The sequence below is a fragment of the Chiloscyllium punctatum genome, chromosome 38 (genome assembly GCF_047496795.1).
Source record: "Chiloscyllium punctatum isolate Juve2018m chromosome 38, sChiPun1.3, whole genome shotgun sequence".
Taxonomy (NCBI): domain Eukaryota; kingdom Metazoa; phylum Chordata; class Chondrichthyes; order Orectolobiformes; family Hemiscylliidae; genus Chiloscyllium; species Chiloscyllium punctatum.
This window is the reverse complement of record NC_092776.1, coordinates 47170717-47184645: the sequence shown is the minus strand read 5'-3', so window position 1 is coordinate 47184645 and position 13929 is coordinate 47170717. Positions and strand designations below refer to the sequence as shown.

Below are 13929 nucleotides of genomic sequence, written 5' to 3'. Positions count from 1 at the left end.
ACATCAATCTCCATAGATCTCTTTTTGACTAGCTATAAAAGAAGTTCCTTGAGGCATATATTTTGAGTTTATTAATATCCAGTCTGTATAAAGTTTACATCCTGCTAACAGACAGTGCAAACTGCAAAGAAGAAAGCATATCAGTTATTTGTAAAACATGCTGTCAAAAAAATAGGCCAAGTCGGAAATATGGTTGAGAGAATTATTCTAAAAAGAGCTATAATTGAACTGTGTTGCAATGAGATATGCTGAATTATTAAAACATTTAAAGTGCCCTATTAAAATTGCTTTTACCTCATTTGCAATTTCGGGTTAATAGGTTCAGGATACACATCGAAAACAATTTCACGTTAACCTTCCTAGGGAGACAGACATTTTTGTGGATGGTACACATACAAAATACATCTGTTGACTGATTTTGGCCTTTGTATATATAGCATTGTAATCCATTCAACCACAGGGGTTGCTGTAGCACATGTTCATAATCAATTTCAATGGAAAGTTTGAAAGTGGTGAGGAGCTAGCTGAAGACTTTTTCATTCTAGTCCAGTGAGGTACATCACACAAAGTCAGTAATAATCCTGCCCCTGTGTTATTGGGTGCTGGAGTTAGAACCCTTAGCACTTCACACTTCTGAATGATCTAACTCTAGCGCCGAATACAATTAAATATTTTCACTTTTACCCTTACCTTCTGTCCGTTATCCAGCCAAATGAAATGGTGCCAATAATGTTTATGATGCCTAGTATCGACATTAAGAAGGCTGCTTGCTGTTGGCTTACCCCAGTGCTTACTGCATATGGTACAAGATGAACAAAAGGAGTGCTGCAGCCATAGGCGAGGAATAGCAGCGATGCAGCAAACACAAGGAAGTCCGGAGTCAGCAGGAAGGCATATTCTTTATATGACGGACAACAGCTGCACAGCTGCCTTTCGGCACTCGCTTTGCTAATGAAGTTCGAATCTGCCGAAGGGCTGGCCAGTTGAGGGTCATCACATTGTGCCTTAAGGCTGCATTCCACAGAGATTTTCTCACTGGCAATGTCACTCATGGTGGAACTGCACAGCTCCTCGACAAGGGTGAGGGGTCTCAACAGAGCACCACAAACACAAATATTCGCTACAAGGCCTCCAAGGATGAGTAATGCCCCACGCCAAGAGTACTGTTCAATCAGCAGCTGAACCACTGGAGCTAAAACAAAAGTCCCAATTCCACTTCCTGACATGGCCAATCCATACGCCACTGCTTTCCTCTTGCAGAAGTACTTGCCGACTATTGATATGGCTGGAGAATAAGCTAAAGCATAACCACAACCTGCAACACAAACCGATTTTTAAAAGAATTATGACATGCTTTTAATGCAAAAGCTATGCGATGTAAGGTAAAGGATGCAGTCCAAGCTTCGATTACTTTAGACACGTTATTCCGCAGTTCCCATCCCAAGAACCGCTGTTTCAGTTTGCTCATACATAGAGGAGCATGAGTCTCTTTTTAAAATATATTTTCTGTGTCAACCTATTCTGAAGCAGGTGAGACTTGAACCAGGATGTATTGAATCTGGGTCTCCTGGCTGAGAGATGGGACACTACCACAGCGCCACAAAAGCCCTTTTGAGGAGCACAAGTGACTTCCCAGTTAATGCCCACCACCTGAGCACAATTACATATGGAATTGCTTTGCAATGAACATTTCCATCCAATTGTTCTCACTTTTAGCTTTCTATTGAAATTAGGTTTATCACATATTCTCAAAAGGAGGGTATGGTAAGAGATTTCAGTGGGATTTTTCGGTTGTCTTCCCTATTTTGATAGAGAGATGGTAGAAGAGTCTCAGGAATACAAAGACTGTGCTCACAGGCTGTTAATCATATTGCTACATATCACTTACACATGATTAGGATATTTTATTTGTGTGGCACTTCTACAGCAGCATGCATGTGATAACCACTGAGTAGCACAAAGCGTCCTTTCAACATGCTTCTTTGCTGTGAATGTAAAATATAAAATGGAAACACTGCAAGGTGATCGGGAAAAAGTAAGGGACTGTGTCGAATTGGGAATGACTTTTCAAATATGATCTCCGGTCCAATGGATGGTCATCCACTTTGCTCCTAAAACAGAGTAACGTCTTTTCTACAGTGGTGAAGAGTGAGAAAATGGTGCAAGTTCAAAGATCTGACTGTTCCAAGTACTTAGATCATTAAAATTTTATGACCAGCTACAGAAATGAATCAGAGCCGCTAATGGAATGCTGACCTTTATATTTGGAGGATTAGAATATAAGGAGATAGAAATTAAGTGAAAACTAAACCAAGCAGCAAATAAACCTCTCCTGGAGACCCATGACTGTTTCGAGCACCACATCTCCAGAAGCATTTAATGACCTTGGAGGGAGGGCAGTGTAATTCACAAGAATGGTACCTGAAGTCCATAGGTTACATTGTGAAGGACTAAGCAAACACACACTGCATTCCTTTGAATTTCAAGAGTTAAGGGGTTATTTGATTGAATCATTCAAGATAGAAGAACAGATAGGGTACACAGGGAGAAACTTTATCACTGCTTGAGCAGGTCTGGGGGGGTGCAGTAGGAAAAAAAAACAGCAGATCTTTCAGGAGAGAAATTAGATAACACTTCAATGCAAAGTGTGGTCCAAGTTTAGAACTCTATTGCAACTAGCAACTAACACTAGATTAGATGTTAACTTACAAACTGAGACTGATAGATTTTGGTGAAAGTCATGTGTCAGATTAAACCACAGGCCATACCTAACTAGTAAAGCAGAGAACACTGAGCCCACCGAGAGTTGGGTTATTCTATGGCTGCTACTGAAATTCTACATATCTGCCAAAAGTGCAGTATACAGCAAAGGGGTTGTGTAAGAATCTCAACAGTTCGTTAACTCATGCGAAAGTAGCTTCTCTTTAATTGGATATATTAGTTGTCACATTAATATTTCAACTCTGTTGGTTTTAGCTTGTTTGCTGCGGAAAAAGTTTTATAATATGGTATCATGTCCTTCAGTAATTATGATTGGTCACTGGGAAATTCATCCCTCTTAAGAAGTCTCTGCAGAGATTGCAATAACATGTACGCTGACAACATCCATCCCCACCCATCTCCCGACTCATCCACTGTTTACAGATTGTCAGACCATTTATCTGAATGCCGTTCTCAGTGGCCCTCTGACTTCCTCACCTTTTACCACCTAAGGGTATCCCCTGGAGGATTTAGTGCACCAGTCAATTATATTTACACGGCAGTTATAGCTCTTACCAGTGACGACTCCCAGAGATAGATAGAGATACTCCAAGCAGGTAGCGAATGAGCTGAGAATGAGGCCGGCAGAAGCTAACATTCCTCCAAGAATCACTGACACTCTCGTAGAATAGCGATTGCTAATAATACTTCCAACAGGTGCTAAAGAGAACAAAGGGACAAACATAATAGATGGGATACACTGCGGTATCCCTATGCTGCTTTTGACTCTGTACAAATGCAAAAACTGACAAAACTCGACATAAAACAATAATTCATGGAATAAATGACAGCGCACTTTATTTTTGCCTGGATTGGAGGGTTTGAGCTACAGGGAGAGGCTGGGGGCTTTTTTCCCTGGAGTGTCAAAGGCTGAGGGGTGACCTTACAGAGGTTTATAAAACCGTGGGAGGCATGGATAAGGTGAATAGCCAAGGTCTTTTTCCCAGGGTAGGAGAGTCCAAAACTAGACGGCGTAGATTTAAGGAGAGAGAGGAAAGATTTACATACAACCTAAGGAGCAATGTTTTCATGCAGAGGGTGGTATGTGTATGGAATGAGCTGTCAGAGGATGTGGTTGAGGCGGGTACAATTACAACATTTAAAAGGTATCTGGATGGGTACATGAATAGGAAGGGTTTACAGGGGCATGGGTCAAATGCTGGCAAATAGCACTAGATCAGTTTAGGATAAGTTTTCACACAGAGGGTGGTACATGTATGGAATGAGCTGCCAGAGGAAGTGGTGGTGGTTGGTACAATTACAACATTTAAAAGGCATCTGGATGGGTATATGAATAGGAAGGGTTTGGAGGGAAATGGGCCGGGTGCTGGCAGGAGGGACTAGATTGGGTTGGGATATCTGGTCGGCATGGACGGGTTGGACCGAAGGGTCTGTTTCCATGCTGTACATCTCTATGGTTGGTATGGATGAGTTGGACTGAAGGGTCTGTTTCCATGCTGTATAACTCCATCACTCTAAGTGTTATGCCACCTAAAGGTCACCATTTCAGTGTTACTCTAGGGTCATGTTCTAAAATCATCATAGCTAATGGTAGACCCTGGAGAGTATTGTCGAACATAGAGACCTAGGGTTGTCGGGACATAGTTCCTTGAAAGTGGAGTCACAGGAAGACGGGATGGTGAAGAATGCGTTTGGTGCACTTTCCTTCATCAGTCACAGCACTGAGTACAGAAATTGGGACATCGTGTTCCAGCTGTACAAGATATTTCTAAGAAAACATTTAGAGTACTGAGTGCAATTCTAGTTTCCCCACTGTTGGAAGGATGCTATTAAACTGAAAAAAAAATTGACAAGGCCGTCACTGAGACTGGATGGTTTCAGTCACAAGGAGTGGCTGGATAGGCTGGAACTTTTTTCACTGGAGAGAGGAGACTGAGAGGTGACCTTATTGAGGTTTATAAAATCATGAGGGTCATACAAAAAGTGAATAGCCAAGGTTTTTTCCCGGGATGGGGGAGTCTAAAACTAGAGGGGATAGGTTTAAGGTATGTGGGGAAAGACTTAAGAGAGACCTGAGGGGCAACTTCTTTCACTCAGAGGGTGGTATGTGTACAGAATGAACTGCAAGAGGAAGTGTTGAGGTGGGTACAATTACAACAGTTAAAATGCATTTGGACAGGTACAAGGTTAGGAAAGATTTAGAGGAACATAAGCCTAATGCAAGCAAATGGGACTAGTTCAGTTTAGGGAAACTGATTGGCATGGACGACTTGGATTGTGCTGTCTGACTCCATAACTCCATGCATCCATGGCATGTGTTTAGACAGTCAAGATGTATGCAATGTACAGTATTGTCAATAAGTGCAGAGCACAGTGTGCAAATCTGTGACGTTATAGCAATGTAAATAGTTAGTGTTATTAGCAAATTCCCAACACTGCCCCCACAAGAATCTAGTTATTATGGCACATGTTGCACAAAGCTAACAGGCAAGGCAGCGCCCAGAGCACATCACACCAGCAGTGGTGATTGGCCTAAAATCCGTGTCACGCAGTTGTTTTCTACTCCACATATGTCTTTGTCTGAGTTCTCTGCAGCAGAACCAAAGTGCACCTTTGTTCTAAGGGGTTAGCACCAGCACTATCCTCTGACTGGCTGCAGCTTTTGCCTACCCAGTGACTCACCACACATAGATCCTGCCTCACTGCTGCCCTCTAACTGACAAACAGTGTCAGCATTTGAGTAGTAGCTACAAGTGACATTGTTTCTTCTTCATTAATCTCTCATTCTTCTTGTACTTCACACTCTCCCCAACCAATTGTGGACCAGGTGAGGGTTTTCATGTGTAGCTAAAAGGATAAAAATACAAGAGTCTTGGTGGAGTGAGTGAAAGGGGCATATTAGAATTTGCACAAAGACCATAACATATGAACACATGAACTAGCCAAAGATCATGAAGCAGGGATTCTTTATTCCACAGGCAGAAGGTCATTACAAACATGAAGGAAAATTAAGGATAAATGAGAAAGTATTTACACAATGTATATGGAACAACCTGGGCTGGCGGGGGAATGTTACATTGGGCTGAGGAATCCATTTGTCTGTCTGCTCCCCCTCCGATCAGCCCCTGCCTGAAAGATGCTCTTTCTTTCCAGTGACAGTCCATTTAATTGTTCCAGCTGCCCTCCCTCATCATCATCTCCTTCTGTTGGAGATCCCAGAGAACGTCTCTGCTCACTCGGTGCCTTCTATCACTGTTGCTACCTGCTGCTGTCAGTCTCATTATACGCATTTACATGATCCGCAGTTTGCAAATCAGAGGACATTGTGGGTTGAGGAAATAATACAGGGATTTGAGAAGGCGAGGTTAGAGCATTTTGTGAAGTTCCATAATTCCAGCATTATCCTCATTCACTGCAGCGTCAATGATGCTACCCACTCTCTTCTTCAGTAGGGGTGAGGGAATGCTGACAATGTCTGACACCCGCTATCGAGTTAGGTGCTGCTGTCTCTGATTATGGGCCCCTTGTCCTGCAAGAGAGAGGGAAGTATGCTTCAGTGCTTTGCCTTTCATAGTTGGTAGAGTGGAAGCTGTGAGTGGTGGGTATGAGGCTTGCAGCAGTGAGAGAGGATGAGGTGATGCTGTGAATGTTAGCTTTCAGTTGGGCTTGAATGGGATAGATAATAAGTGAGTGAACAGGGTGTGGTGACTAGAGGAGCGCGAGAGGATCAGTTGTCAGGAAATGGTATCCGAAGATGCTTTCACCGAGTCTGACAATGTGCAAGAAGTCTTTGAATTTTCTTGTGTCACTGCACTCTGGGCCTCAGAGCTTCTCACATTGGCACGATGATGATTCTTCCTCAGCGTAGTGTCTGTGTGAAATGAATGAATTTTACTGCCTGCTGCTTGCCTTTAAAAGGGTGTAAAAACAATGACTGCAGATGCTGGAAACCAGATTCTGGATTAGTGGTGATGGAAGAGCACAGCAGTTCAGGCAGCATCCAAGGAGCTTCGAAATCGACGTTTCGGGCAAAAGCCCTCTGGCTATAGTGGTATCAGCCTTGCACTGTCATGTGATCCTTGCTGGCAGGCAGCAGTACATTCAAGATTGGAGTGCAATCATTATAATTAGCAGGTAGCACAGATGTTGCACGATCTCCACACGGCTTTGGACAGCTGGGGTCCGTTCACACATCAATGGACTTTACAGCTATTTTCAAGGCCTATCAAAGTTTAGAGTGCTGAGGTTTGCTTTCCCTGAAAAATAGAATGGGAAGAGAATTATTGCAAGTTGAAACAGTAAATGATGAAACCAAAGAATAAAAGAAATGTTCATAAGCACTTGTTGAAATCATACCTTATTGAATAAAAGCAACCAGCCAGTTCCTAGGAATCCCGGATCAATGGACAAGATTGGATGTAAGCTCTGGGTAGGTGTTGCTATCTGATTTGTTGATATCCTGCAGATTGTCAGCAATTTAGCTTTCAGAATGTTGCCAGAATGGTTCTTTGACTGATCATAGCATACATTGGAATTCAGTAACATGTTTCAAATCATAAACATTGCGAAACCATTATCACGGATGTGCTCTTCTGGAAGTCATAAAAATCTAATATTTGAATGGTGAAAGATGATTGGTCCAGCTTTGCATTTACTGGAGGGTCCTGGGCCTTCAGTAGTTTCTGCTGTTAATGGTGCTGGATACATGGAAACAAATTCAGAATACTGCAACCGAACATCAGGCTAATTCCATTCTTGTTATTCAATGGTCTGCACCAGATACAACAGTCTTCACTCCTGACCCATATATATCCTTTAATGTCTAACAGGCATATGTTGCAATATCAGAAGGTCTTCCTTTAACTTTCCTCATGGATTTCCAAGTTCCAAAGTCTGCCAGGGATGTGGTTACTTTCCAGGCTGCAACCTGCAACTTAAAATGTCTTCCGTTCCCCACACTGTGACCATCATTAGTTTACATCATTTGCATTTTCATTGATAACTGCAGAGTTAGAAAAAATTATACCTTTGGTTATTGCTTGCAGTTTTATATTTCCCAGTTAATACAACTTCATTCTTGTAGAAAGTTTGGCGTTTTAATTTCGGAAAGAATTATGCAGTGGATTGGGAGCTCAAGGAACAAAGCTTGGGCCAGAAGAGAAACTAAAAGATCTCAGAATTGATGCCCATCCTGGCAGCTATTCCCAAATCCCAAATGTGGGATGTGGTTAGTTCAACACTTCATGATCTTTTGAGACCCAAGTCCTTACCTTCCCACCTGGGAGAAAGTGAGGACTGCTGATGCTGGAGACCAGAGTTGAAAAATGTGGTGCTGGATAAACACAGCAGGCCAGGCAGCATCCGAGGAGCAGGAGAATCGACGTTTTGGGCATAAGCCCTTCTTCAGGAATGAGGCTGGTGTGCCAAGCGGGCTGAGATAAAAGGTAGGGGAGAGGGAATTTGGGAGAGGGGCGCTGGGAATACAATAGGTGGAAGGAGGTGAGGGTGAGGATGATAGGCCGGAGAGGGGGTGGGGGCGGAGAGGTCGGGAAGAAGATTGCAGGTCAAAAGGGTGGAGTGGGAGGGGGAGTTAAAGTATTCCTGCCGATGGAGGAGGCCAAGGAACACTTTAACTCCCCCTCCCACTCTGCCAAGAACATGCAGGTCCTTGGCCTCCTCCATTGCCAGACCCTGACTACACAACGCCTGGAGGAAGAGCGCCTCATCTTCCGCCGAGGAACTCTCCAACCACACGGGATGAATGTAGATTTCTCCAGCTTCCTCATTTCCCCTCCCCCTACCTTATCTCACCTATCATATTCCCAGTGCCCCTCCCTTATCTCACCTCCTTCCACCTATCGTATTCCCAGTGCCCCTCCCCCAAATTCCCTCCCCCCTACCTTTTATCTCAGCTCGCTTGGCACACCAGCCTCATTCCTGAAGAAGGGCTTATGCCCAAAACGTCGATTCTCCTGCTCCTCGGATGCTGCCTGGCCTGCTGTGTTTTTCCAGCATCACATTTTTCAACTCTTACCTTCCCACCTGCCTATTTGTTCTATTTATCTCTCACCCCTTTTCTTTTCCACATCCTAAATTCTTGCTCTTAAAAATCATTGTGGTCACTTGGAAAATACACCTAATCTCCAAGCCCAGGAGAAGTTAATTCTTGAAAGAATGTGTTCACAGCTTATGATTGTTCTGCTTATAATACACATTAAGAACGTCCATGTCCAAGTAACAATCTCACTGCTGATTGGAAAGATTAAGGACAGTGCTGTCCAATCACAAATCTGGATTTTCATTTTTTTTAAAAGATTTGTGAAGAATCTTTTCATGACAAGATAAAACGGTTTTGGTTTTCCTGCCTCTCCAGTTCCAACTGTAAAGTAGCATTCTATTGATTAGCTCAGAAGTTCTTCTGGATCTATATCAACAATATCTGTCCTGCAGTTTCTCAGATGTTCAGTTTTTATTCTGATCCTGCTTCCACCCCATCCAGTCTTCAACCCCATTCTCCTCCAGTTCTGGACACCTGCTCAGAACAGACAGGGGTGGCTGTTGAAAAAAAAGAGCTCACCCCTTTTCAGTTTTAATCTAATTTACTATAATTTCAAATATTAAACACTGCCGCAAGCTAACAGTGTATTGTATTGGGCATATCCTGGTGTCTGTATCTGAATTAAGTGCACGATATGGTACTTGAATGTGAGACCGGAAGGACATTGCTAGCTTCCTTGATGTAGTACCCAATGTAACAACAGGAAGAAACAGTCGCCATTGAAGTTAGTTAAGTCTTTGTTAATGTGACTGTGACTTGAGATTCTTCCAGCCAGAGTTGTGACATTCTGACCAGGCCAAACATCAAGCAGTGTCAGAAGGAGGAGCAGCAGCTACATTGTAAAAACTGGAATTGTTTCCTCAAAAGTCCAGGAGCAGGAGTTACCTCTGGACCCCAAAAGGCTGTTCTTCCAGCCTCTCCCGAACTGAGTTTCCTCCTTCCCCTACCGATCCCCATCAACTGATTGTAGGTGACAGGGACTATATCCTGCCTCTACAGGAAGATGTGGAGGAGCAGATGATGGACTGGGGTGGACAAAATTAAAAATTACACAATACCAGGTTATAGACCAACAGGTTTAATTAGAACACTTGCTTTGAAAGTGCTGCCTCTTCATCAGGTAACTAGTGGGACAGGATCATAGGACACAGACTTTATGGCAAAAGATCATAGTATCATACAACTGATGCGATATATTGAACAAACCTAGATTGTTACTAAGTCTTCCACTTTTAGAATGGGTTGCAGGTTTCAATTCATTAAGTTCTGGGATTTACATGTTAATGAATTGAAACATGTAACTCATTCTAAAAGATGAAAGACTTCACAGCAATCTAGGTTTGTTCAATATATTGCATCAGTTGTACGACACTATGATCTTTTGCTATAAATTCTGTATCCTATGATCTTGCCCCACAAGCTACCTGATGAAGGAGCAGCGCTCCGTAAGCTTGTACTTCCAAATGAGCCTGGACTAAACCTGGTGTTGTGTGATTTTTAACTCTTTAGAAGGTTCCTCAGCAGGCCAGGTTAACAGTGGGCACCTCCTTCCTGTCAACTTCCTGGTTACATTCATCAGGAGGTTGGCAATTGGCTGTAAAATCAAGTGATGTTCCTTGCTACCCAATTGGCCCTGCGGGTGCTATATTCCATCCACCTCCTTAACTGGATCCAATCATTTGAGAGGCTCAACACTTTATTTAGATTTCCTTTATTCTGCATCCAATCCTACAGATCCAAGTCTTGTTCGGAGTTTATTTATGATTTCCTATTTCAGGAGATTCTGGAAATATTTGATGGTTAAAGTTGGTCAGGAGACAGTCATCAAATATGATTTGGAGATGCCGGTGTTGGACTGGGGTGTACAAAGTTAAAAATCACACAACACCAGGTTATAGTCCAACAGGTTTATTTGGAAGCACTAGCTTTCAGAGCACTGTTCCTTCATCAGGTGGTTGTGGAATATAGGATCGTAGGACACAGAATTTATAGCAAAGGTTTACCGTGTGTTGCAACTGAAATGATATGATGAAAAAGACCTGGATTGTTTGTTAAGTCTCTCATCTTTTAGGGTGACCATGTTGATTTCAGTTCTTTCATATGTAAATCCCCGAACCTTTTTTTAAAGTTACATTCTCAAATGAACTTTAACAATAGGTGCTATGTCAGCTCAAATAATGCATTGAAAATGTGAGGTGCCCTTTGTGAGGCTGTCTGTGCCCCAATGTTCAGACTGATTCTATTTCTAAAAAAGGAATTTACAGAATCTTACATGGATTCGTGCAGTTTTTTGAGCAAAATAAATTGTAATTCTGCAAGTACAAATTCATCCCACAAACTTACATGTGTACATGGGGAGAGTGAGGGAGGGTGTGTATGAATGTCTGTGAGAGAGTGTGCATCTGTGTGTGAGTGTAATGGGGTATAAGTCTGTGAGAGGGTGTGTGTGTGGGTGTATATGTGTGAGCATATGAGAGAGAGCTTATGTATGAGAGGGGGTCTGCATGAGTGTAGGCCCATACATTCGCTCTCATACATTCACACATATACACCCCCACATTCACACCCATACACACATCCTCTCACAGACTTATACCCTTTACTCACACACATACACATACACACACTCTCTCACAGACACTCACATCCCCCCAGATACACACACATGCACACACACACACATATACGTTTGTGGGATGAATTTGTACTTGCAGAATTACATTTTATTTTACTCAAAAAACTGCACGAATCCATGTAAGATTCTGTAAATTCCTTTTTTAGAAACAGAATCAGTCTGAACATTGGGGCACAGACAGATAGACTTTAATCTCACCCCTTCAATGCATTATCTGAGTTGACATGGCACTTATTGTTAAAGTTCACTTGAGAATGTAACTTTTAAAAAAGTTCTAGGATTTATATATGAAAGAACTGAAACCAACATGGTCACCCTAAAACAATCCAGGTCTTTTTCAATATATAATTTCAGTTGCATCACACTGTAAACTTTTGCTATAAATTCTGTGTCTCACAATCTTATTCTCCACAACTACCTGATGAAGGAACAGCACTCCCAAAGCTAGTGCTTTCAAATAAATTTGTTGGACCATAACCTGTTGTTGTGTGATATTTAACGTCATCAAATATGGAAGCTTTACTGGATTTACTGAAGGATTTGCGCATCTGATTAATTCAGAATCAAAACAGTAATTTCTTGACACTTTGAAACTGTTCCTTAGGTACTGAGACAGATATTAAAAAGCTGAAGAAGGGGTCATGCCCGAAACGTCGATTCTCCTGCTCCTTGGATGCTGCCTGACCTGCTGCGCTTTTCCAGCAACACATTTTCCGCTCAGATATTAAAAAGCTGCCAAGGACATGTGCCCAGATCGGTCAAAATTAATGTTTCATTCGTACCCAAGTTCTTTTTAAAGTCTAATCACTTTATTCCGAATACTGCATCGCTCTGGCAAATAATAATTAACAGCAGATACTTGTTGTGCCTTCAGCTCTGTCAAGTATAATATTTGACTAGTTAACCAAGTTAGCACAGTGAAGCAACTCTCTGCACCACAAACTACAGAATCAACCCTGAACCTTAGGAAAGGAGAATTTAGTTCAGAAAAAAAAAGGCAAATCTTCCTTCAAATTGTTAACATAGCTGCAGAATGTCTGAAACATGCACTAAGCTTACAGTAGAACAATTGAGAGTGCCAAAAAGTGTGACTGGCATTTTAGCCCTCCATTTGTGAATGGTCAAACACCAAGCAAGTCAGCTGCTTAATTACAAACCTCTGAGCAGAGGGTGTTGTTGTCACGGCAGCGAACATGGAACCTGGGACTTCCCACTGACTTACAGGGCAAGCCTAATTAGGTTTGTTTCCTTAGATTGTGAGGATTGGTGCAGCATGGCCTTGCAGCCTTATTGATACTTTATCCCATCTTCTCCGACAGTGTAAATTCTTCACAGTTGGCCAGCACCATAAAGCTGTCACTCTATGAAAGGTTTCTTGATGGTATTTCAGTGGAAGTTCAACCCTTGGAAACAGATAGAGAGCTGAAAGCTCAAAAATAGCGTGTTCCCAATTTTAAAAAATGGGCCCTTTTTAAAAATCATCTCTTGTCCCCCGCGCCATTCTTTGTTCTTCCGATCCTCAACATTTTGATTGCCCACAGCACATCTCAAGTTAAATATGAGCAGTGTGTTCAAAAAAAGATATAATTGCTGCCTTAGATACACACAGAATCTTCATTATATGCAGAGGGTTGTCAGAGGCTTAAGATGTAATTTATTGATATCATCAAGTGGAATACTTGAGAACAAATAAGTGAAATCATTTATACATTTATACTATTTGCTCATTACAGAATCAGAAGGCCGATACACAATTCTATTAATAATCATGTGGCTAATGATTATGGCCAACTTCCATGACCTCAACACAACAGGATAGCTGCAATTAATCCACTGCAGCCTGTGCTTTGAGCTGCTGAGGACTACATGATTGCACATGGGGAAAGCCTCCCAAGTTGTATTTCGGAGGGTACGGTTTATGAGTTGAAGTAATCACACACTCACCAAATACCATTGTCGTGCAGTCAACCGTGGAGTGTATCCATGCTGTCATGGCGTAATCTTGGGCAAAATAATTCTGGAACTCCACGAAAAATATGGAGAAGCATCTGAGAAATCCAAAACAAGTATAAGGTGTAGCATGGAACTAAAATATACAAATGCTCAGAATGCACAATTAATACATCAGCAACGGGAAGATGTATTAACACTGTGGGTGGAGACAAAGTAGCAGATGTTCCTTTTTCTACAGCTGCATGCATTGAACGTGCTTACATCACAACTACACGGCTTGGCACTGCTAAGAAAGCTTGCAGATTCCTTGGCTTTGGGAATAGACACATGGAATACAAAAGGAAAGAGGTTGTGTGGCATGTTCAGAAAATACTTGTTAGACCCAAACTACAACACTATATTCTTCTCTGGACAGACACTTTGGGATGTGAAGTTCTTGGGGAGGACTAGAATGCTAACAGGGAGGAGAACCACGAGTTACTTTGAGAGACTGGAGAGGCTGGGGGTGATTCTCTTGAGCAGAGGAGGTTGAGGGGAGATTGAATTCAAAAGCGTGAGCAGT

At 42.2% G+C, this 13929-nt stretch overlaps 1 protein-coding gene across 6 annotated transcripts in view; it reads right to left on the bottom strand.

The window, feature by feature from the left end:
- The window catches only part of LOC140463595 (monocarboxylate transporter 12-like), a 53666-nt gene that overhangs the window by 9572 nt on the left and 30165 nt on the right, over positions 1-13929 (bottom strand). For all 6 annotated transcript variants that reach the window (XM_072557805.1, XM_072557804.1, XM_072557803.1 and 3 more), the window contains exons 3-5: positions 13359-13462; positions 3277-3420; positions 691-1315 (exon numbers count right to left, since the gene is read on the bottom strand). In XM_072557805.1, coding sequence (XP_072413906.1) covers positions 691-1315; positions 3277-3420; positions 13359-13462 — 873 coding nt within the window. The remainder of the gene's footprint in view (positions 1-690; positions 1316-3276; positions 3421-13358; positions 13463-13929) is intronic.